At 46.3% G+C, this 21,950-nt stretch overlaps 1 protein-coding gene across 2 annotated transcripts; it reads right to left on the reverse strand.

Moving 5' to 3' along the window:
- Positions 1-12,345: 12,345 nt before the first annotated feature.
- Positions 12,346-16,061, reverse strand: LOC122379624. Of its 2 annotated transcripts, none has more exons than XM_043361964.1 (2): positions 13,143-16,061; positions 12,346-13,109 (listed from the first exon to the last, which is right to left on the reverse strand). In XM_043361964.1, exon 1 carries the CDS (start codon positions 16,038-16,040, stop codon positions 14,451-14,453), a length of 1,590 nt encoding a protein of 529 aa, XP_043217899.1. In that variant the 5' UTR covers positions 16,041-16,061; the 3' UTR covers positions 12,346-13,109; positions 13,143-14,450. The 2 variants fall into 2 exon arrangements, with proteins under 2 accessions (XP_043217899.1, XP_043217900.1); XM_043361965.1 differs by having other exon boundaries at positions 12,346-13,100; positions 13,134-16,061.
- Between the last annotated feature and the right edge of the window lie 5,889 nt (positions 16,062-21,950).

Here is a 21,950-nt window from a genome sequence, read left to right on the forward strand (position 1 = left end):
TTGCGGCGGGCGGCCGTTTTTTGCGGCGTTTTGTGGTTTGCGGCGGGCGGCCGTTATTTGCGGTTAGCGGCGGGCGGCGGGCGGTCGTTTTTTGCGGCGTTTAGCGGTTTGCGGCGGGCGGCCGTTTTAGCGGCGGTTTGCAGCGGGCGGCCGTTTTTTGCGGCGTTTTTTTGTGGATTGCGGCGGGCGGCCGTTTTTTTTGCGGCGTTTGTGGTTGACGGCGGCCGGGCGTTATTTGCGTTGTTGCGGTTTGCGGCGGGCGGGCGTTTTTTTTGCGGCGTTTTTTTGCGTTTTTTTTCTGCGGTTTTCGGCGGGCGGGCGATTGTTTTTTTTTTTTGCGAAGTTTGCGTTTGCGTTTTGGGCGTGCGTTTTGCGGTGTTTGCGTTTGGCGGCGGGCGGGCGGTTTTTCACAATTAAAGTCCCAACCTTCGGATCCGCAGAGCTGTTCTATCCGAAGGTTGGGACTTTTCAATGAGACAATCACTATTCTTTAGAATTGTGATTTTCTATTGAAAATCCCAACCTGAGCTACCTCTCTAGGGGGACATTTGCGTTTCTGTCGGAAATTGGGTCATTTTGATCGCCGCCGAAACGGCACGGTAGAATTTCTTGCCATTTTCAGCGTTTGGTCCCGTATCGGGGAGCTACCTTCTGGCAAAGTTGCAAAAAATATAATTGACACGTTTTGGGGTAATCGGCACGTGCATTTTCCCATAGGGTTAACATGGGGGAAAATTGAAAATGCGATTTGCGGAAAAACTCCACGTTAGAAATGGATTATATTTTTAGGGTCGAATCTCGGACCGGGACCCCACCTTATGGTGGTAATTATTTAAAATATAAATGACAAAATTTCGGGTAATCGGGACGGACAGTTACCCCATGCTAAGCCTATGGCGATTTCGAAAAATTATTTTCAAATCGATTTTGCAAAAAAATTCCACGTTAGATTTTGAAAAAGTTCCAATATGTTGTGCACCGGGGTGTCGGCTACCACATGATATGGGTCAGATATGGGGCGATTGAAAAGCACGTGCCACGTGCAAACGTGTTTGATGGGGGAACCTCCGGGAAAATCCGACATTGGCCAACTTGGGGTCCTATGGCTCCAAAACCACTCCACCTAGCGACACCAAATCAGTGCAGCCGGTGAGCAGATGAGCCCAGCTTGTAGCACTGGTGGTCACGTGGCGCATGTGCTATTGCACGTGCCGTGGCACGGGGTCACTTTTTGTGCTTAAATATACTTGCATTGTGAAATGCAAGGAATGGGGGAAATAGCCGCCAGGCCGTCAGTTTTTATGATAGGGTCGATCTGAAAACGGGTGTAGGCACATAATGAAGGGGGCTAAAAAACTGCTATCTCGGATTTTTTGTAAAATGAAAAATTCAAAATTCTGAGGAAATTATATATTCGAAAGGTGAAATTTCCCTAAATTTTCCCGTTTTTCGAGTTTAGCCGTCCACTGTTCAGGGACGGTGACACCGGCCGGGGTCATCTTTTACATGCTGATGGCCACGTCGATGGGTCATCACGTGGCGTGAACGGTGAAGCTATCAAAGGTCCGGCACGTGCCACGTAGCCACGTGTTTGAGTCGCTTACCTCCCAGATTATCGTGTGTTTGCCGATTTGTGGCCTTATAGCACCAAAACAGCACAAGCCAGGAACACTGAAATGGTGCAATCAGTGAGGGGAGAAGTCCTGCTTGCACCACCGGTGGTCACGTGGCACACGTGCAAATCTGGGCACCTCCGTTGCGGAGATATTTTATAGTGAAATATTCAAATGTACATAACTTTGTAAGTTTAAGTCCGATTGGGCTAGAATTTGGTGGGTGGATGAATTGTTAAGCGACATGAACGAATGCGCCATGCTTGTTGCAGTGCGCCACGTTTGTCTCAAGGCGCCATTTTTGCCGCAAAGCGCAGAATGTGCGTAACTTTGTCGAACATTGGACGATTAGAATGCGCTGTAATTAAGGGATGGCTGCTTAAACGGCAGATATGAATGCACCACATTTGCCGCAGGGCGCCATATTTGTCTTAATGCGTCAGTGTTTGCGTTTTGCCTACGGCGGACGTTTTTTGCGGCGGTGTTTGCGTTTTTCGGGGTTTGCGTTTGACGGCGGGCGGCCGTTTTTGCGTTTTTGGCGGTGTTTGCGTTTGTCGGCGGGCGGCCGTTTTTTTGCTGCGGTTGGTGGCGGGCGTGCGGGCGTTGCGGGCGTTTTTTGCGGCGGTGTTTGCGTTTTTTGCGGTTTTTGTGTTTGGCGGCGGGCGGGCGATGCGGGTGTTTTTGCGGTGTTTGCGTTTGGCGGCGGGCGGCCGTTTTAGCGGCGGTTTGCGGTGGGCGGCCGTTTCTTTGCTGCGTTTTGCGGTTTGCGGCGGGCGGCCGTTTTTTGCGGCGTTTTTTGTGGTTTGCGGCGGGCGGCTTTTTTGCGGCGTTTTGTGGTTGCCGGCGGCCGGGCGTTATTTGCGTTGTTGCGGTTTGCGGCGGGCGGCCGTTTTTTTGCGGCGTTTCGCCGTCGGCGGCGGGCGATGCGAGCGTATTTTTGTGGCGGCGGTGTTTGCGATTTTGCGGTATTTGCGTTTTGCGGCGGAGGGCGTATTTTGCGGCGTTTTTTGCGTTTTTCTGCGGTTTTCGGCGGGCGGGCGATTGTTTTTTTTGCGAAATTTGCGTTTGCGTTTTGGGCATTTGTTTTGCGGTGTTTGCGTTTGGCGGCGGGCGGGCGGTTTTTCACAATTAAAGTCCCAACCTTCGGATCCGCAGAGCTGTTCGACAAGCGCTGCCCGGGCCTATGGCAGAGATGTGAGCTATTGCCATTTGCTACCTTGCCATTTTTGCTCGGCGGTGCAGGTTAATTGCTCATTGCTCAGTGCATTAACTGACCCGAAGTACCTAATTCTTCGGTTTTGAATTCTGACAAGTTTTGTTTGAAATCAATAGTGCTCATCAGCAACAACTCCTTAAAGATTCTGGAAAAAGAACAGAGGAGCTTCTTCGACAAGCCTAGCTAACAAGAACACACAACTTCGTAGACAATTCGAGTTTGCTCATCCTCAAGCCATATCTATCAAGATTCAGCCGTGCTTCTCTCGCCGCCTGACACCGCCTCTGATGACCCGACACACCCCAAACGAGTGTAATTTCCCGTGCAAAATGACCGGCTCCTGTCCAGTCAAGTGGACCGCATTCCCCGACCAGTTTATATCCTCACGGAGCATCTCGTTTCATTCCCGAAAGTCACTCCCGGTCGCTACGGTAGCCGAGGTCACGACCGCGAGCCGCTCGAGTTGGATGCCACTGAAGATCAGATCACTTAAGATCGTCATCGTCAGCTGCGTCATCGACATCACCGACTTCGTCAGATTCACGACGATCCTTTGGGCTCATCCAACGACTCGGGGTCACTTCGTGGAGATGACGGTTTTGATCGCATCTGGCGACGGCGGCGGCGTAGGCGATGACGTCTTGCGATGTGGCCGGCAGCAGCGGCTGCGGCGACGGCGGCGGTGGCGGCTTAATCGCCTCATTTGGCGTGGACAATTGGGGCCTACCGAGCGGACGGCCGAGGTACCCAGCGAGAGATGACACGAGACTGGCCCAATGGGCGCGTGGGGAAGCGGTACGAGGTTTAGGAGGGCGGTTTTGCCCAGCCATTGTCATGTGTCGGAAGAGAGATACGACTGAATTAGCTTTGAATTGTAGTAGAGTCACGATCTCTGGTAGGAAGGAAGATTGTACGCGAATGTAACTTCAAAACAGACGAGTTTTTGGATGACGGAACGCTTTGCATATTCATATGATAAATATTAGACTATTTTTTAGCATTAAGATGTATACAAAAAGGGAATGGTGCTTTACTAGAGCCTATCAGAAGCCAGAACAAGCGATAAAAAATACACCCTTTCCCTAATCGAGGTTAAAATTTAAACAGAGACCCGCAGGTGCGGGAAATTAACCCGCGCGGGGCTGGGGTCTCCAGCCGAACGCGCGGGGCTGGGGGGGGGGGGGGGGTAAATTTTACCCCCCCTGTTATCTCCCGAACTAATGGTCCGATTTGGAAAATTCAAACGCCAATCGAAAGCTCTCATCACGAACTACTAAAAACATGTACTTAATTTAAAGTTTGAGGTCAAGGTCAAGGTCAGGTCAAGGGTACAAATTGCAAGTTTCTACAGTATCGGCCTTGCACCGTAGTTGCCGAAGAATGGAGTCATGGACTGAGACTGATCGCCCAAAACGTGTTTTTAGGCTACCAAGACAATATTAGTTGCATACAATATCATTCAGAGGTCAAGGTCAAGGTCAGGTCAGGTCAGGTCAGGTCACCAAAAAACAAAATATAGAAAAGGGCATGTGCGACACATGTTTTATGGGTCATTTTACTCATAGAATTCAATAGGCACACTCAATAAGTGATATGGACCACCTCTGGATGAATTTCAGGTCGAGGTCAGGTCAAGGTCAGGTCAAGTGAGGTCAAATTTTGAAGTTGGTTGTTAAGGCCTAAAAAGGTGTCTATCTGATGCAGGTTTTCACGGCGAATCGAATGGTGCTATTTTTGTTTCCGTACGAGGTCTAGAACGTCCAAAAAAGTCATTTTTCAAAAATTGTGTGTGTCGTGACGTCATACAATTTTGAATAACTCCCACATTTTTGAACCGATTCTTCTAAAATTTGGTATGTAGGTGCATATAGACCACTTCTCTGACATATATTCCGGTTTTTTCGATAGACTCAAAATTTTGGATTTTATAATGATTTTCCCAAAAAAATCAGTTTTTTGAAAAAATTTAGGCCAAAATCCAAAATTTTCAAAAAACCGAGATAGCCATTTGATAGACAAAGTAAAATTACGTATAACCTTTTTTGTTACGTCTTGATTCCTTTAAAAATGAAGATGTTAGCGGCGTTTGAACTTTTGCCGTTTTTGAGGCGAAAATGGCGAACATGACGTCACTAAAACGTCAATTTCTCAAAAATTTTCCGACGGATTTCGCTCAAATTTTCAGGGAAGGTGTCAAATTGATGTAAGAAAAGGTACTGAAAGTTTGGCGGCGCTGCGCGCCGCCGTTTTTGAGATATCGCAAAAATTCGCGAGGGGGGGTAAAATTTACCCCCCCCCAGCCCCGCGCGGGTTAAGACTTTATTTCACCCCATTCTGAGCCCCTCCGGTCGACACAGTTTCTATCGAGGTCGGCCGAAACACGACACCGACATTTTATGCAAGAAGATCTAGCGAAGCCCCAAAACGATCGGCGCACGCCTTTGGTGACGAGATGGAAGTGAAAGTGGACAGAAGGAGTAGCGCAGGTGGTCATGGGTTGAATACGACACAGGCCAAAATATGGTAAAATACGCAAATACAGATCAGGACCAGGGGGCGAAGGCTTCTGCTTGGACGGATAACTTCAAGGTTTTGATGGTAAAAACCGGGTATGTTTAATATGCAAAATTAAAGTAGGTGTATGCAAGTGGGTTCATACTATAGTAAAGCAAAAACGCACATTTACACAAAGTGAACAAGATCAGGTTGACTAGGCTGCACCTGCCATTCAACTGTCACTAAGTAGCTCTAACATCGCTTTACATTCAGCCGATGGAGATCGAACGGCGTCTTTCGGCTTTTGGCTCCTACATGATCTATTTTTTTCTCGCCATACTGCCAAAAGTGGAACCGGCTTTGGGAGATCGAGACATTGGCCAGGCGTGTGGAATTTCAGCTTTTTTTTACCTTCCAAACAATTGCCGGATATCGTCGGATCAAGACTACTCTAGCTTTACTCAGCGTAGCTCCTGATAAAAAACCCTAGCACAACATTAATTGTATCACAAATATCCATTACCACATTTCACCCTATTAGTGGCAGGCTCCTGGCTACCCCTATTAGTGGCAGGGGGGCTGTTTACGACCCCCCTTGATATCTCGAGATCTAACGGGCCGATTTTCAAAATTCAAACGGCATTCGATTTCGCTCAACGTGATCTACATTTCTAAAAAATAAAAATTAAAAAAATGTCAATAGGGGGGTAGAGGGGGGTAAAAACGGGCAAATTGCAGATACATTTTAGACTGTTTATCACGGCCAGGTTTCTGAACCAATCTTAACGCAACTTTTGCCGATCGATAGAGAATGAACCAGGAATTCACATGGATCCTAAAAATATGCATTTTCAAAAATCATAGGCGGATACAGATCATTGAGATTGGGGGTACACAAAAAGTATAGTAAATAAGGTTTTTGTTGGTACTGTTTCTAAAAAGGGTGGTAATGGTCTTGTTATGTTACAATTTTCTTATGAGAGAACGACTACAATTGTATTGGTCATGCATAGGCGGTGTCAGGGCACCTATGTTGGGAGGTAAAACATAACCCCCCTTTTTGGACGCCTGGATCCGCCTATTATAGCAAAAACGTGTCAAAAGAGGATGCACAATAACTTTGTATATGTTATCACATGATACCTTTCATTCACTGTTCGTAAAACTGGTGCATACAGTTATAATAATCAGCATCGTGATCTTCGCCCAAATGACTCGCTTTACGAATAGGACCCCCCAATTCCCAGTGCTCTGGAGCCGCCCCTGGTAAAGTTATGAACTTGAAATTTTCAGGGAATGTGCCCAATTTAGTTTTAGGAAAAGTCAGAAAATTTCAGCATCGTAGCTTCAGCGGTTTCGGAGATATTCCCGAAAAACCTGAGGGGTGGATGAAAACAACCCCCTGCCACTAATAGGGTTCAGTCGACTATCTTAGCCTGTTTTCCAGCCATCGTGGCGTGAAAACACCGGCTACCTTACGAAAATTCCACACGAAACTCATAATCATTCGCCGTGGATAATAGCGCACGCACACGCGCAATTCTGCGTGCCAATTGTCCATCGCTCCCCCACCCCTGCTATCATACCTCTCCCCACTCCGCAATCTCTCCCCTGCAGTTACAACTGTCCTCGCCTTACCTCCCCTCCCCTATCATCCTCCCCTCCCCCAGCACGCGCCGGCCGGCCCCCATCACTTGAGGTCCTCCTGGGGGGGGGGGGAGGGGTTAGGGGGGGTCAGCCGGACGCAGAGGGCGCACCTGTCACCCTCAGTGACCCTACTTGTGCAGATTCAAACCGGCTCGCTCGCCATATGTTGGCCCGCCACGTGTTTTTTCCAGGGGGCTTGCGCCGTCAGACGGACGATTAGACGCGTGCGCGCCGCTGGTTGCCTCCGCTGCGCCGGGATTGCCGCTAATTTGGACCGCCTGCGCCGTCACCGCCGCGCCCGAGGCACCTGACGCGACGGGACGAGTCTGGCGCACAAGAATGCAATTGCGGCGCACGGCACTGCGCTGGCAATGAGGTTATTTTGGTGGAGCTCATTCGTCCAGTCTGGGATGTAATGGCCCGTCAGATTGGATAATACACGAAACCTGCAGATCTTCTGATGACACAAATGTCTGGAAATGACCTAGTTGGAAAAGGTTGATCTACAAACTTCCCAGAAAATGGTAAACGAAACATTATGGTGCCTTCACAAACGTGCATTTTTCATTTTCTTACGAGTTTCATGTTGCACGTATTTCTAACTTGAGTTGAATCTAGATTATTTTCCTTTTATTAGAAGCGTTCTTGTTTAGAGGGATGGTTAAAAAAGCAGGTTATTTTGCATACCTACCCCAACCTTTTCTCGCTCGTGACGTCAACCAACCCTCTCATTTCGCAGTCATCCTCTACCCCTTGGCCTGAAACAATTTCCCCACACCACCGAAACCAACACCAGTCCTCTCCCGTTTCCAGTCCAGTCAGCGGGGTGAGAGTTTCCTCGTACATCTCCACAACTGTCCTCTGCTCTGTCATCCCCCGGTCGCCGCCTGTCCTGTCACTACGAATCCTGTCCTGTCACTATATCATTTGAGAGACACGTTCCCCATAGTCGCCTGAGGGCTGAGCCAACCTCTGACCTCTGGGCATTCTGGGTCAACGAGGCCAATCAGCTGTCTGGCCGCAGGGTGTCAGCCAATCAGCTGTCTGCCCGGAGGGCGGCGGCCAATTAGCGTGCAGCAGTCAGCTGATGAGCTGTACCACGGTTGTTGCATCGCAGAATGATAATGCTGCAGAGGGTACCTTAACAGCGGCAAAGATGCTGGCCTGGCTGGGAACTGGGATGGAGGTGCGAGTCAGTGGCGGATCCAGGATTTTCACTGGGGAGGGGCTGCAGGTCATAATTGGGCGCCACGCCCCGGATGGGCGCCATAGTCGCATCGTATTGGCGCTGAAATATTGGCGCCCAGTGGCCCTGACAAGAGGCGCCCAGGATCAGTATGTACAGTGACACCACACGATTGGAAATATCGGTGCGGAGCGTACTGAAACGACGTTATTCGACTGATTTTTGCATCCTAGTCCTAGTATGCGGCACTCCGATGAGTTGCGAATTGAAAATTGGCGCCACTGCGCCTTCGGCGCAGTGGCGCCAGTTTTCCTTGGGTGGGGGCTGCCAGCCCCCGCAGCCCCCCCCCTGGATCCGCCACTGGTGCGAGTAATCGCAAAGACGTAGAGGATTCTGAGCTTGAAATACCAGAATGCTTTTGTTGTTAAATGAATGTAAATCATACGAAAAGAAACGTTCTATATATTATTAGGTAACCATGTCATGCTGGTGCCTGTCATTTTTTTGTATACATAGGTGCACCGCTCTAAGTAATGGTTTATATCTGCAGCTTTTAAGAGTAACCGTTTTTGTATCATTATTTTAGCACAAAAAATCCGTGTAACATCATGTCACATTATCGGTCAACCTTTTGATTAAAGTCAGCAAGTGAATATGTTCATAAATGAAAGCACATTGAATCAGGGTTTGGCATACCAATGCGGCTAACGCTAGTGCTTCGAGAGCAGCTCGCTTATAGAAATTACGTGACATGGGTGACAAAAGCGGGTTCCATCGCGTGACACCTACGAAAATAACAGAGGCGGCAAATGCAGAATGTAGTTCACACGTGCCAACTTTGAGCTGCAGTCAGTCATTCAGCTCAATGACGGGTCTTGTTAAGTCTGTGTGGGTCGGGCCCCGAGGTATGAGCAGACCCTAAGTTGAAAATAATTCCCGTTGTTACACAAGTCAATCTACCGTCACATAGAATCAAACTAGATAGTTCGATGGCACGAGACTGCTAAGAAGTATGGGTTTCTCTGCACATAAACATAATCATACATGCAAATTTTATTGAAATATTGCACTAAATTCTAGTCATACAAGGTCATATTGTTGGCTGTGTGCAAATATGAGAGATCACTTAAGGCCTCGTTTACATCATTTTGAAATGAGTAAAAGGAAAATGCCGTGCTAAACATTAGAATATAATATACGATCCCGAAATAGCTTCCATGCTTAGCATGCAATTAATGCAATATATTTTATCAAAACATAAACAGCATGATATCACGAGGGTCGGTAAGCAACTGCCTTGGGTAACAGGCAACTATTGACCGTAATTTCGGAGGCCAGCATTTAATTAGTCGGTAGTCCTATTACATTTGAGCCAATAAATGGAAGCCGTGTATAGGGAAAGAAGGAGTACGAAGAACCCTTCCTGACAGTTAAATGGAAAACCGGTAGGGCGGTAAAAAAAAAAACGGCTTGGATCGTTTCACCGCTCGCTGTTTCCCTCCGATGGAACTAGGCTATGGACAGGGGCACGGTGGTGGCTGCGTTGCAAAGCATATGAGAAGGTCCAGAAAGCGTCTAGTCTAAGTAGAAAACCTCAGTTGACCTGTATCATATAACAAGCAAATAAAATCGCTCACCTCCGAGGACCCCAAGATGATTGAGCCTCTTCATGAAAATCATCTCTTGTAGGACCCGTGTCCGACAAGACGATACACATCGGCTCAAGGAGTAAATGAACATCTTCCGACACCCTATCTGGTTCAAACATATTAACTCGTGCGATGTATACAGCCGCACCGCCGCGATAAGGGTCAAATGAGCTGGTTTTACGTTTGGGAATCTGTTTGACGTCATCGGAACAGAAATACTGCCGCTGTCAGCACACAACTGGGTGAGCAGAACACAATTATTTGCACGGTTTCGGCCATAAACCGTGGGGTAATTGGGCTTCTAATCGTGACATGGTATGTCAGCCAATATTGATGTGAAATTTAGAGTTCCGGTGGTTATGCATGGCCAAGCACATTGGCTGTAGTTTTTCGAATAAAAGCAGTTTCATTTTTGAAGGGTGTGTGACGAAACAGAGCACCGCTGTTTTTGAAAGCTCCGCTTTTAAAGTCTGTTTATTATTCACTGTTCACGTAAAGCCAAAAGTTTTGTTTGTTTCCATTTTTCAAGCTACTCTAAACTCCATTACATATCTGAGGAGTTTGATCATCTATGAGATTCACAAGTCAAAAAAAAAAAGAAAAGAAAGACAGCTTCCCGCAATAAAAACAAAAGCATTCAACCAAACCAAATCGTGATTCACATAAAATCTAGTGTCATACTTCAACAAGCAATCGTATTCCAATAGACCCCAGTAACGCAGGACCAACTTGCACAAACAATCTAACTCCTGGCACGAACAATCAGATTCCAACTCGCACCAAACATTCGCATCCAGCTTACACCAACAATCTGACTCCGCCTGGCAGCACAGCTCCGGTAACCACAGCACTGGGCAGGTGGTAAATGAATTAATCGGGATCGTACATCTGCGCTGCGGTCACCACATTCACAATTACCATCCTTCAGAGCGCTGCAGAGGCGAGTAGTGCATCACCAGGCCGCATTATCAATGACACCGTAATCTGAGCACACGGGACGGGGAGAGGGGAGAGAGAGAGAGAGAGAGAGAGAGAGAGAGAGAGGGGGGAGGGAGGGTGGCAACAGGCCGACAGAGCCACAGCGCGGGGACTGGAGATCAACGGTGAGCGGGGGTTGGTGATGTTTGGGGGAGAAGGATAAACAGCGGCAGGTGGTTGGCAAAGAAGTGGATAGAAAATTAGATCCCAAAGTCAAATATCATGTCGCCGCCACACGTCTGGACAATCACTGGCAGGTGATATTTGCACATAGTTTTCCAGAAATAATGTGCCCTGAGTTTCCAACAGCAGACCTTGCAAAGACCGCCATATTCGAAAATGTCTTCTTGATGAATGAAACGTATGATGAAGGGTAGACGTCAAAGTGGCTCGTATTGGATGAAGTAGTTTTCTTTCAAATAAAAACAGTTTCTTTTTTTAACAATATGTGATGAATGAGAGCGCCACTGATTTAAAAAGCTCCGATTTTAGAATATGTTTGCTTTTAAAATCTCGTTCTTTCAATGTTAAAGCGATGTTCAATGATGGAAAAGTACCTAGGCCAAAGAAGTTTCAACGTGAGCCATTTCAGCACGGTGGCACGGTGGCACTACTATGAACGTCAAACCCCTTGAGACCCCACTTTTTTGCGATAATTTTTAAATGCGTCAACTTTCGTTGACAATATTCTGGCAATGTATGTTTCAGAACCTGCCGAAACTTTTATTACTAAGGTATTTTGACGCCAAACGATTATGGAAGGTACTTCTCATTCACTCGTAATGTTAAGGTCAATTCAGGCCCGGGCAGAGGCTTGCGCTCGGCCACACTCGAGCCCCGCCACCAGCGCCATCTGCTCTAAATGCCATCTACCAGCGCCCGCTACCGCTACCAGCTACCGCCCACCATCAAGCCTGAATGGAGCGAGAGACGCGAGTGACCGGTCGCCGGGCAAGGAGCGCCGGAGGGGTAGGGCGGAGCTTAGCGCTGACGTCATTACGTGGCTCCGCCCCATGAGCGCGTAGCCTCTACCCAAACAGCAGACTCGTTCCGTGAAATTTAACATTACGAGTGAATGAGAAGTACCTTTAATAATAGTTTGGCGTCAAAATACCTTAGTAATAAAAGTTTCGGCAGGTTCTGAAATACACATTGCCAGAATATTGTCAACGAGAGTTGACGCATTTAAAAATTATCGCAAAAAAGTGGGGTCTCAAGGGGCTTGACGTCCATAGTAGTAGGGTCTAACATCACTTTCCAATAAGACGCCGAAGATTGCCAAAAAAAGGGATTTCCCTCTTCACCAATTCTTTTTAAAAGCAAAATCGTAGCTTCACAAATAAGGTCAATTCGGAGTTCTATAGCCTTGGCCAATTCTTTCACACGTTATTTGTATTGCTTACTTATAGCTTAACCTATATGAGTCAAGCCGATTTACTGCCTCAGTTTGGATGCTCGAAGCAAAATTCTTTGTAACAAATGTAAAAAGTAAATAAACAATTTCTTCTTCTGTGATAGTCTGTTTGGGGACCTCTTGTTCGAGCCGTATAACCAACACAGTTTTTCTTTTCTTGAAGTATGTATTGCAAATTTGAGGACAGAATCCAAAAGTAATAAACAGTCGGCCGAGACTTTGAATAACGATACGTCAGGCCGCTACGGCGGTTGGCTTTCGAATGAATCTTTCACAGCTCCTGCTCGGCGTTCGGCGTCGGCCGCTATATTGAAACGTCATACACACACGTCCTACATATAGATGTACGTCATATCATAGCACCAATCAGAAGCGGGCTAGGACAGGCGTCGCAGGTGAGGAGTGAGGACCATATAAGGATATTGTAAGTGGGCGAGGGGGCTGGGCAGTAAGTAGGTACAGAGGGAGGTGGAGGACGGGGTAGGAACGAATTTCGTTACAACACAACGCGAGGTCCTTAAAGCTGAAATTTTGACCAAAATTTTCGGCTTGGGATACTCCTAATATGATGCATGATATAACGTACACAACACACGACACAGCAAAAACAACACCTAACACAACAATATACACAGCACCTCAACACACAATTTCCCGTTCTTTTTCGTTGTAGTCCTCGTAGCTATAAGTCTATAGAGTCTTCTTCATTGTCCGCTTACGAAACATAGTCTACTGTCCCACTCGTGCTCATCGATTCGGTTCTCGCTTCGCAATCACTGGTAAAATTCCGCTGCGGTCACATCAGTTCAGGGAGTTCAGAGAGTTCAGAGGGTTTAGGTCACCTTTGACGCTGCTGTCTGACACGTGTTTGTCAGTCCATTGTCCATTGACACCAGATCGTGTGTCAGGTGTCGACACGCTGTCGCCAGATGATGTGTCAGATATTGACACATTGACGTTCTCACGTCTCGCGTATTGTTGTGGGTCGTCCGTCCGGTGTCGGCTGACCAGACCACTCGTCAGCGTAGTTTTATCGGGGCGCCCGGACGTGGGGTGTCCGATGCGGGGCGGCCCGATCTCAGTGGCGCTGACTAGCACCGGCGGCGGCTCGACCGAGTGTGGGAGCGCCGCTACTGGTACCTCTGCTGCGGAGAAAGAACTCCTCTGGAAAATATTTGCATCAGGCATCTGCGGATTTCTGAGAAGCGAGGGTTGGAGACGGTTTTAACCATTTTAAGCACGAGGGACTTGGGTCCGTGAGTTTTTCCCGGGGCTTGATATTTGGAGCTACACTTGACGTTTCTTCAACAATAACGCTGTCAGGGGCAGGATTTTGAGCGGATACTTTCTGGGGTCGGATCATAATGGGTTTAAACACATGACATCGGACGTATAGAACAGTTAATAGCACTAACGCAACCACAATACACGTTGTGACCGAGATGGCGGGGATAACGACAGTTTTATTATGCTGAGCATTGCGTACTCGAATCTGTTGAATATGTTTCTTCAAGTTAGACAAATGGACACTTTTGTCCTGAAGTGGGGGAATGAAGTTTACGGCTTCGGGGAGTGAAACATTAGTTTCCGAAAAATCAACAAGTACCGCATTTGACCAAGTATCTATTACAATGTCAATAACTTTTACGCTCTGGTTAAACTTAGCAAAAAGCTGAATTGCCTGGTCACTTCGCAATTGTTGGCGGTGCTCTGCAAATATACTACTGACTTTACTTTTAAAGAGCTTCACATGATGCTCCAGCTTCAATACAAACGTCCATGATGTCCTGGTTTCGATGGGGATGTGAAGAGTCCAGTGGTCGTATGAAGCGTAGAGATGGCCTCGGGGCAGGAAGAGAACGTTGGCCGTTGTCGGAGATGTCAGATAGAACAGGAATGTCAGGAAGAACGGTCTTGCCCACATCTCTGGAACACACACAAACAACTATTAACATTTCGCAAACATGAGGTTAGTACACGAACAATTGAACGGTTCACTGACCGAACGTAAAATGAACAACACATAAATGGCTGTGGCATACTAGCCAGAGTCGGTATATCATTCAACCCAATACAACGTGGTACCGCGATTACGTTGTCTTCGGCATACAAACCGGGATCCATATTCTATATAAACCCTATAACACCATACAGCCGTTCAGCCTTCATCGTACTAGCTGGGTTCCACAAAATACTGTAGACATTCGGCTGTCATCCGACCTGTAATAACTCAGGGGGCCGGGGAACCTTTTTACATTTTTTCTAATTGTTTGAACATGTCGGTCATCAACTTCTCATGCGTTTTCAGCATCTTAACTAACAGGGCTTCTTTCACACGTGGGTTAGTACACATTTGCTCCTTTTCAATATGTACACCATCGGCGTCCAATTCGTCTGAATCCGATTCGTGGTCTTGGTCGGCACATTGTAATTTTGAAGGAGGGCTACGCGCTTCTGCATCCATGTCGTTCGACTCTGATTCTGTACGGGTGAGTGGTCGTTTCATAGGGGTAGGTTCAATTTCGAATGGATCAGATAACTTTTCCGTTCTCAGGCGCTTTGCTAATTGGGACAAAGGAATATTCTCGTCGTCAGAACTATTGTCTTTCGATTTTTCTTCTCTCCATCGTTTTCGCATTTCGGATAACGGCACGTCAAGATCTGCATCGGAATCAGAATCTTCAGGTAAAGGTGGGTAATTTTGTTCACTCGGCGACGGTTTCGCTGGAGCGTAAGTTTCAATAGGGGTTGATATCGAACTGGGGGTTGAATCACGAATAGACCGATCTGTGACTGTTTCAGTATTATGCATTTCCGTATCGGCGAATGAGAACTTTGATTGACGTGGAGGCTGCACACGAAGTGGAACTGGGATAAACGACTTCTGTTTACTTTCGTACTTGCTGTTGATATGATGTGGTTCTTCTGTCACGTTTTCCCAAAGGGTATCTGGATCAGCGAATCTCAAATTATGAACGTTCACTACTTTGACATCGCCAGACAGCTGGTTCTTAATGACAAAGGTTACGTCGTTGATGGCTTTGATAACGCGGTAAAAAGGTTTCCAATGGCACGACAGTTTGGAAGCATTTTGAGTCGCCTCTGTAGGGTTTCTGAAGTAAACCATATCACCGACTTTGATTTTCGTTGGCTTGGCGGTACGATCGTAATAAAATTTGTTTCTCTCATGACTTCGTACTAGGTTGTGACGCACATGACTGTAGGCAGAATGCATGTTTTCGAGCATGGTAGGTACGTAATCTTCACCTTGGTAACGATATTTTGGAGATAAAATGCTATCGAGTGGTAGAACAGGGTCACGACCATAAAGAAGGAAGAAAGGGGAATACTTGATAGTCTCGTTTTTCGCGGTGCGATAAGCAGACAAGATTGAAGGAAGCTTTGTGTCCCAGTCACGTTGAGATTTACTCACTAACTTTGCTAACATGTCGTTCTGAACTCTATTATATCTTTCGCATTTGCCGTTCGATTGCGGGTGGTAAACGGAAGTTCGGATATGCTTAATGTTGCTAAAAGTTGTAATTTGGTCTATGACGGCGTTGCAAAACTCTGTACCATTGTCTGAAATCATAATCCTAGGACAAGCATGGCGAGGGATGATATGTTCTAATAAAATTTGGGCAACCGTTTCTGCACTTTTTGATGAGGTAGCGAACGACTCTGGCCATCCAGAAAATAAATCGATGACAGTAATAATGTACCGGTTTCCTTGGAAACTTTCAGGGTACGGACCGGACGTGTCTACTGCGATCTGCTCGAAAGGAAATTTTGGGATTGGCATATCTTGCAGAGGGGGTCGCTCGCGTCTGAGCTTCCGCATATTGCAGGCGACACATGTTTTTAAGTAGGGGAGAGTGGGGCAAAGCGGCCACCCGGGGCAAAGCGGCCATCCATCGTTTTAGCCCTCCACAGCTGGCGTCAGTTCCAATTTATGATTTCCAATTATACTTCTCTTTGCGGTCGTTCGAATGAGCCAGACCGGGGTTTCAGGCCCATCGCCATTGTTCTGTGAAACACGGAAAAGCCTTTCTTGCCAGGTTACCAATTATGTTTACAATTTTTAAATGTTATTTTATTCCATAACCGTTTGGAATTTTTATAAGCGTTTTTGTCCATGCATTGCGTGGTTATCGTACATGCCTTCTACCAATTTTAATGCTTTTTACCCCACTAATAGCTGAGCTGGAATATTTTTGTCTCGGACGGTATGCGCGGGGCAAAGCGGCCGGGGCAAAGTGGCCAGCCCCCAATTGGCAATAAGTTGTTTCCATCTGGATAAAAACATTATTTATATTCAAATGTGTCGTCATGCATTCATCTTGGCCACTTTTCGGTTACATGAGTTACCAAATTATGCAATTAAATGTTTTTCCAAGAAAATTCTTTCTTTGTTTAGCAATAGGTGGGAAGATAACAAAGTAAACATCCATCTTCCCTTAAACCTTGTCACCATCAAATACCCTAGTCGTGCATGAGGCAACTATTCTGTTTCTCATATCGAGACTTGAGAAGTCGGCAGTGGCCGCTTTGCCTCAGGGATGGGGCAAAGTGGCCAATATGCTATAGGTTTAAAGTTTTGTCAATATCTCCCATATGTGAACGCCTTTGGAAATGAAACGCAGTCGGAATAAAAGACAATTTAATAGGGATCACATTGGTATAGAAAGAATCTTTCCAAGTTTAAAAATCAAGCGTCGGCATCGTTAGAAACGTTAGGGTGGCCGCTTTGCCCCACTCTCCCCTACTGAACAACGTCTCGATATAGACCGGACCAAAAATAACGTGAACGGGTCTTGTCGTACGTTTTATCTATACCTAAGTGTCCGCCGAAATAGCCTGAATGAATTTCTTCGATGATCAGTTTCTGTAGGGGCTTGGGAATAACTAACTGCAAGCCTGGAAATGAGGGGTATTTGGACGGATCAGAAACTCGATATAGTAGACCGTCTTCCAAAATATAATAACGAGACACTACAGCATGGTTCGAATGATTTGGGTCCTGTAATACTTTGATCAATTGTTGGATCTCGGGATCCTCTCTCTGAAGTAAACCAAGGTCGGGGTGTCCTTGTAAAAACTCTTTGAATTTTTCCTTGGGAGGAACCTCAGGTAACTCACTTCTTTTCACTTCAGTCTCTACTTGAACGTCAGGCGCTCTATCGGAATCAATCACATTCACACTACACGAAGATTCATTATTTACACCAATGTGTCTACGCATTCATCGACATGGCACGGTGATGACTCACTAGTCATTAATCCATTTCCTGGGATATCCGTGTGACAATCCTCTCCTGAGGTGTCCAGTCGCGACAATGCGTCTGCAACTACATTCTGACGTCCGCTAATATACTGTATATCACATCCATACTCATCTAATATAATCGCCCAACGTTGAATCCTAGCATTCTTCATTTCACTGGTGAACAGGTGCTTGAGGGGCTGGTGGTCCGTCATAATCGTAACTTTACAACCGAGTAAATAGGGACGGAACTTTTGTACACTATATACAATCGCATAAGCTTCTCGCTCGATAGTAGGCCAGCGTTGCTGGGTTTCGTTGAGCTGATGCGATAAATATTGGATGACTCTTTCACCCAATTCAGTCTCTTGGACTAGCGCAGCACCTATGGCGTTTTGTGACGCGTCAGTATATAACTTGTACGGCTTATCCACGTTCGGATATGCCAAAATTGGTGCAACTGTTAAAGCTGAACGAAGAGTTTCAAACGAAGACTGACATGCATCATCCCAATAAAAACGACGATTTTTCTTTGTTAGCTCTGTCAATGGTTTGGCTATCCTTGCAAAATTTGGAACGAATCGCCTGTAGAATCCACACATACCAAGGAATGATCTGACGCCTTTGACATTTGTCGGAGGACGGAGATTTTGTATTGCACTTATTTTCTCGGGATCCGGTTTGATACCAGATGGAGTAACTACATGGCCTAGGTATTTTACTTCTTGTTTCAAAAACTCACATTTTGACATCTTTAATTTCAAGCCAGCGTCTCTCAAACGTGAAAAGACTGCATCTATATGTTCTAAATGTTCCTCAAAGGTTTTTGAATAGATCAAAATATCATCCAAATACGCAATAGTAAATTTGTGTTGAATGCCCCACAGTACTTTATTCATAAGCTCTGAAAACAGACTGGGTGCATTGACATACCCAAAACATAACTTTTCAAACTCGTATTGACCCATGAAACAAGTGAATGCCGTTTTGGCCTTTGACTCGGGATCCATGGCTATCTGCCAGTACCCACTGCGGAGATCTAAAGAAGTGAAATATTTCGCACCTTCAAGCGAAGCCAAAATGTCGTCTATGCGCGGAAGAGGGTAACTATTTTTGACAACGATCTTGTTCAAAGCACGCAAATCAACACACAACCGTTTTTGTCCGTCCTTCTTATCTACAATCACAATCGGACTAGACCAGGGACTACGACTAGGGGAAATGATGCCAGCCTGCAACATTTTTTGTATATGCTCTTCTACAAGTTTTCTCTGACTGAAAGGCAACCGATAAGGTCGCTGTTTAATTGGTGGATGATCACCAGTTTCAATTGTTGCTTTCACTAAATCAGTACAACCTAAATCCAAATCACTTTTTGCAAACAAATCCTCATTTTGGGCCAAGAAGTCTTGTATCTTTTTACGTTGACCTTCGGACACATGTGACAATCGCGCTTTTTGACTTTCGGGGACGTCATCTGACGGTTCACTACACTGGTCACCTTCCTCACTAGCTGTAAATATGCATCCTTCCGGGTCTTCTAAAACTTCCGCAATGCCAATGACTGATCGAGAAGGCAAAACGTAATCCCTACCAGTGGCGTTCACTATCACGACTGTAATACGCTTGTTGTTGTCTACGTGACCTACACTTTCAACCAAACACAAACCAGGTTCTTCTCCTAGAACGGGTGCATTGCTCAAAGGTTGAACTATGCAATCTTGATCCAGCAATTGAACACGGTTGACTAACGCAGGAATCTCTATATACGACTGAGCAGGAATTGTAACTTTGTGAGGCACTCGAACCAAAGATGTCGTCGTTTGGCAAGTCAGACGTTGCGGTCGCAGAGGGATGACGTTACCGTTGAGGTTCATTGTCTTTTGTCCAAAATCCAATTGAACACCGAATGCGGAGAGAAAGTCGTTGCCTAGGATACAGTCGTTTTTCAGACCTTCTACGATTTGGAATTTGAACGGTTGATTAAATCCTGCAATTTTGACTTGTAGTACGGCCGTTCCGAAGTTTGTGAGTCTATGACCAGAGATAGAACGAATAGGAACGCAGTTCCTCGTAGAAAAACCCTTGATTTTCCTGCACTGGATTTTGTCAAAAGCTTCACGTGAAATAAGGGATATGTCCGCTCCTGAATCTACTAACGAATAGGCTTTTTGGTCGCTCAGAGATACATAGCACATCGGCGTATCAGGTTTAATTTTAATTTGTGCTGCTTGCGGTCCAGGTTTCTTTGTAGAAACTTTCCGTTTCGGACCGTCTTTCTTTGGCGCGTTTCTGGTCGCTATTTTTCGAGACGCGCGTTCGCGTTTCCCTGGGTACTTTGGGGAGGAGGACGGGTGGAGTTGCGTCGGCACGTTCGGCGTACATGTCCAGGTGTGCCACAAGCGATACAGATGGGGGATCCATCTTCAGTCCACTGATAGTTCGGTCTGGGAGTCTGAGGGGCTTGAGGGGGAGTTTGTACGTTGCCATAGTACGACATCAGCGGGGGTGGAACATCAAAGCGGACTTGCGGGGGAGCTGTCGGGGGAACGTTGAAGTAAGTCGGTGGGGGAGTAGTCGGAGGTACGTTGAAACGCACCTGCGGTGGGGCGGTCTGAGCACGTTTTTGCGGTTTCAGTTTTTGGATGTCGCGAGACATTCGCTGCACTTGGGAGGTTAGATTCTGAATAGTGGTCCGAAGTTCAGAGTCTGTAGCGGACTGAATACCACTGCAGTCCATGGGTTCGACGTCGGACTGAGGAGGGGAGTGATGGCGGCAGATTTGGAAAGTCCTGTCGGCCTGCTGCTCACTTTCAGCGAAAGCGAGGGCGTCGTCGAGGTTAGTGAATCTTTTCCTGATCAAATTTCGCGCCAAGCTGTCGTCGCTCACGCCTTTTTGGAACACTTCTACTAGGAAGCGTTGCGCCTCAGGGGCAGAGAGATTTTCGAATGCCTCCGACGCCATTGTCCGCAGCTTTTCAGCAAAATTTTGTACCGACTCACCACGGTTCTGTTTTAGACGTCTGCATTTTTCCGAAGCCAGGTACGGATCAGTCATTTCGCTATACCTTTCCTTTAGTTTGCGTCGGAGTTCCGACCACGTTATTTGGGGGTTTTCTTTTTGCATGCGTGAAGCGTACGCACCAGCGGATCCGTTTAAAGTGATGGTCGCCAAAACACACATACGCTCTGAATCGCAGGTAATAGATATCTGATCCATGTCGTTTAACCATTGGGCGAATTTGGCGGAACCCTCTCCGGAGAATGTTCGGATGTGCTGAGTTAGACCCTGAATACGGAGTTCCTGACAAATATTTTGGAGCGCTTTGGTGATGACTGCCTCGGACATTTTGAAAACTCTAGTAAATACAAATCAATCAGCGAATACAAACAAGTGGTGTTTATGGAGCGTTGACAAATAAACAGTTCAGTTGACACACGAAAACATCTGCGGAGATAACAGTCACACAATGCAAAAATTACACAAATGTACACAGGCACAATAACAGTTGAGCAATCGAAAGCGAAAATGTGGGCGAAGACGTTCAGGGAAAAGATAGGAAAGAGTGACAGCTTACTGTTCGTAGACTTGTAGAGCAATTTCTTGCGGAACCAATTTCAATTCTTGAGTTTTTTTTTATTTAGATCCGGGTCACGGCACCATTTGTAACAAATGTAAAAAGTAAATAAACAATTTCTTCTTCTGTGATAGTCTGTTTGGGGACCTCTTGTTCGAGCCGTATAACCAACACGGTTTTTCTTTTCTTGAAGTATGTATTGCAAATTTGAGGACAGAATCCAAAAGTAATAAACAGTCGGCCGAGACTTTGAATAACGATACGTCAGGCCGCTACGGCGGTTGGCTTTCGAATGAATCTTTCACAGCTCCTGCTCGGCGTTCGGCGTCGGCCGCTATATTGAAACGTCATACACACACGTCCTACATATAGATGTACGTCATATCATAGCACCAATCAGAAGCGGGCTAGGACAGGCGTCGCAGGTGAGGAGTGAGGACCATATAAGGATATTGTAAGTGGGCGAGGGGGCTGGGCAGTAAGTAGGTACAGAGGGAGGTGGAGGACGGGGTAGGAACGAATTTCGTTACATTCTTCGGTAAAACATGAATATGAGATAAATACGTTCATTAGCTGTAGCACTGCGCTCATTAGCTTATAGCTCTATCAGAGGCACTTTCTCACGACTCTGCTCCATTCAATTGTTAATAGCCATATGTTACATGATGTAAGCAGATCAATGAATGACTTAGTGCCGAACATTAAATAACACTTCAACAGCGGGTGATACATACACGAATCATCCATCTGAGTTCTGTTATTGATTATCTAAGCCCCTCAGTAAATCGCTCGTCATTTATTGGTAACCGATTTTAGTATTCATGATCAGTTTCATATCATAACCACCGATCACGATAGAAAATTGCGCCCTGGGAAAACAAATAATGTCTTATGGTGCACCGCCCTATTC

This window comes from Amphibalanus amphitrite, unplaced genomic scaffold, assembly GCF_019059575.1.
Source record: "Amphibalanus amphitrite isolate SeventyFive unplaced genomic scaffold, NRLGWU_Aamphi_draft 000081F_arrow, whole genome shotgun sequence".
NCBI lineage: Eukaryota > Metazoa > Arthropoda > Thecostraca > Balanomorpha > Balanidae > Amphibalanus > Amphibalanus amphitrite.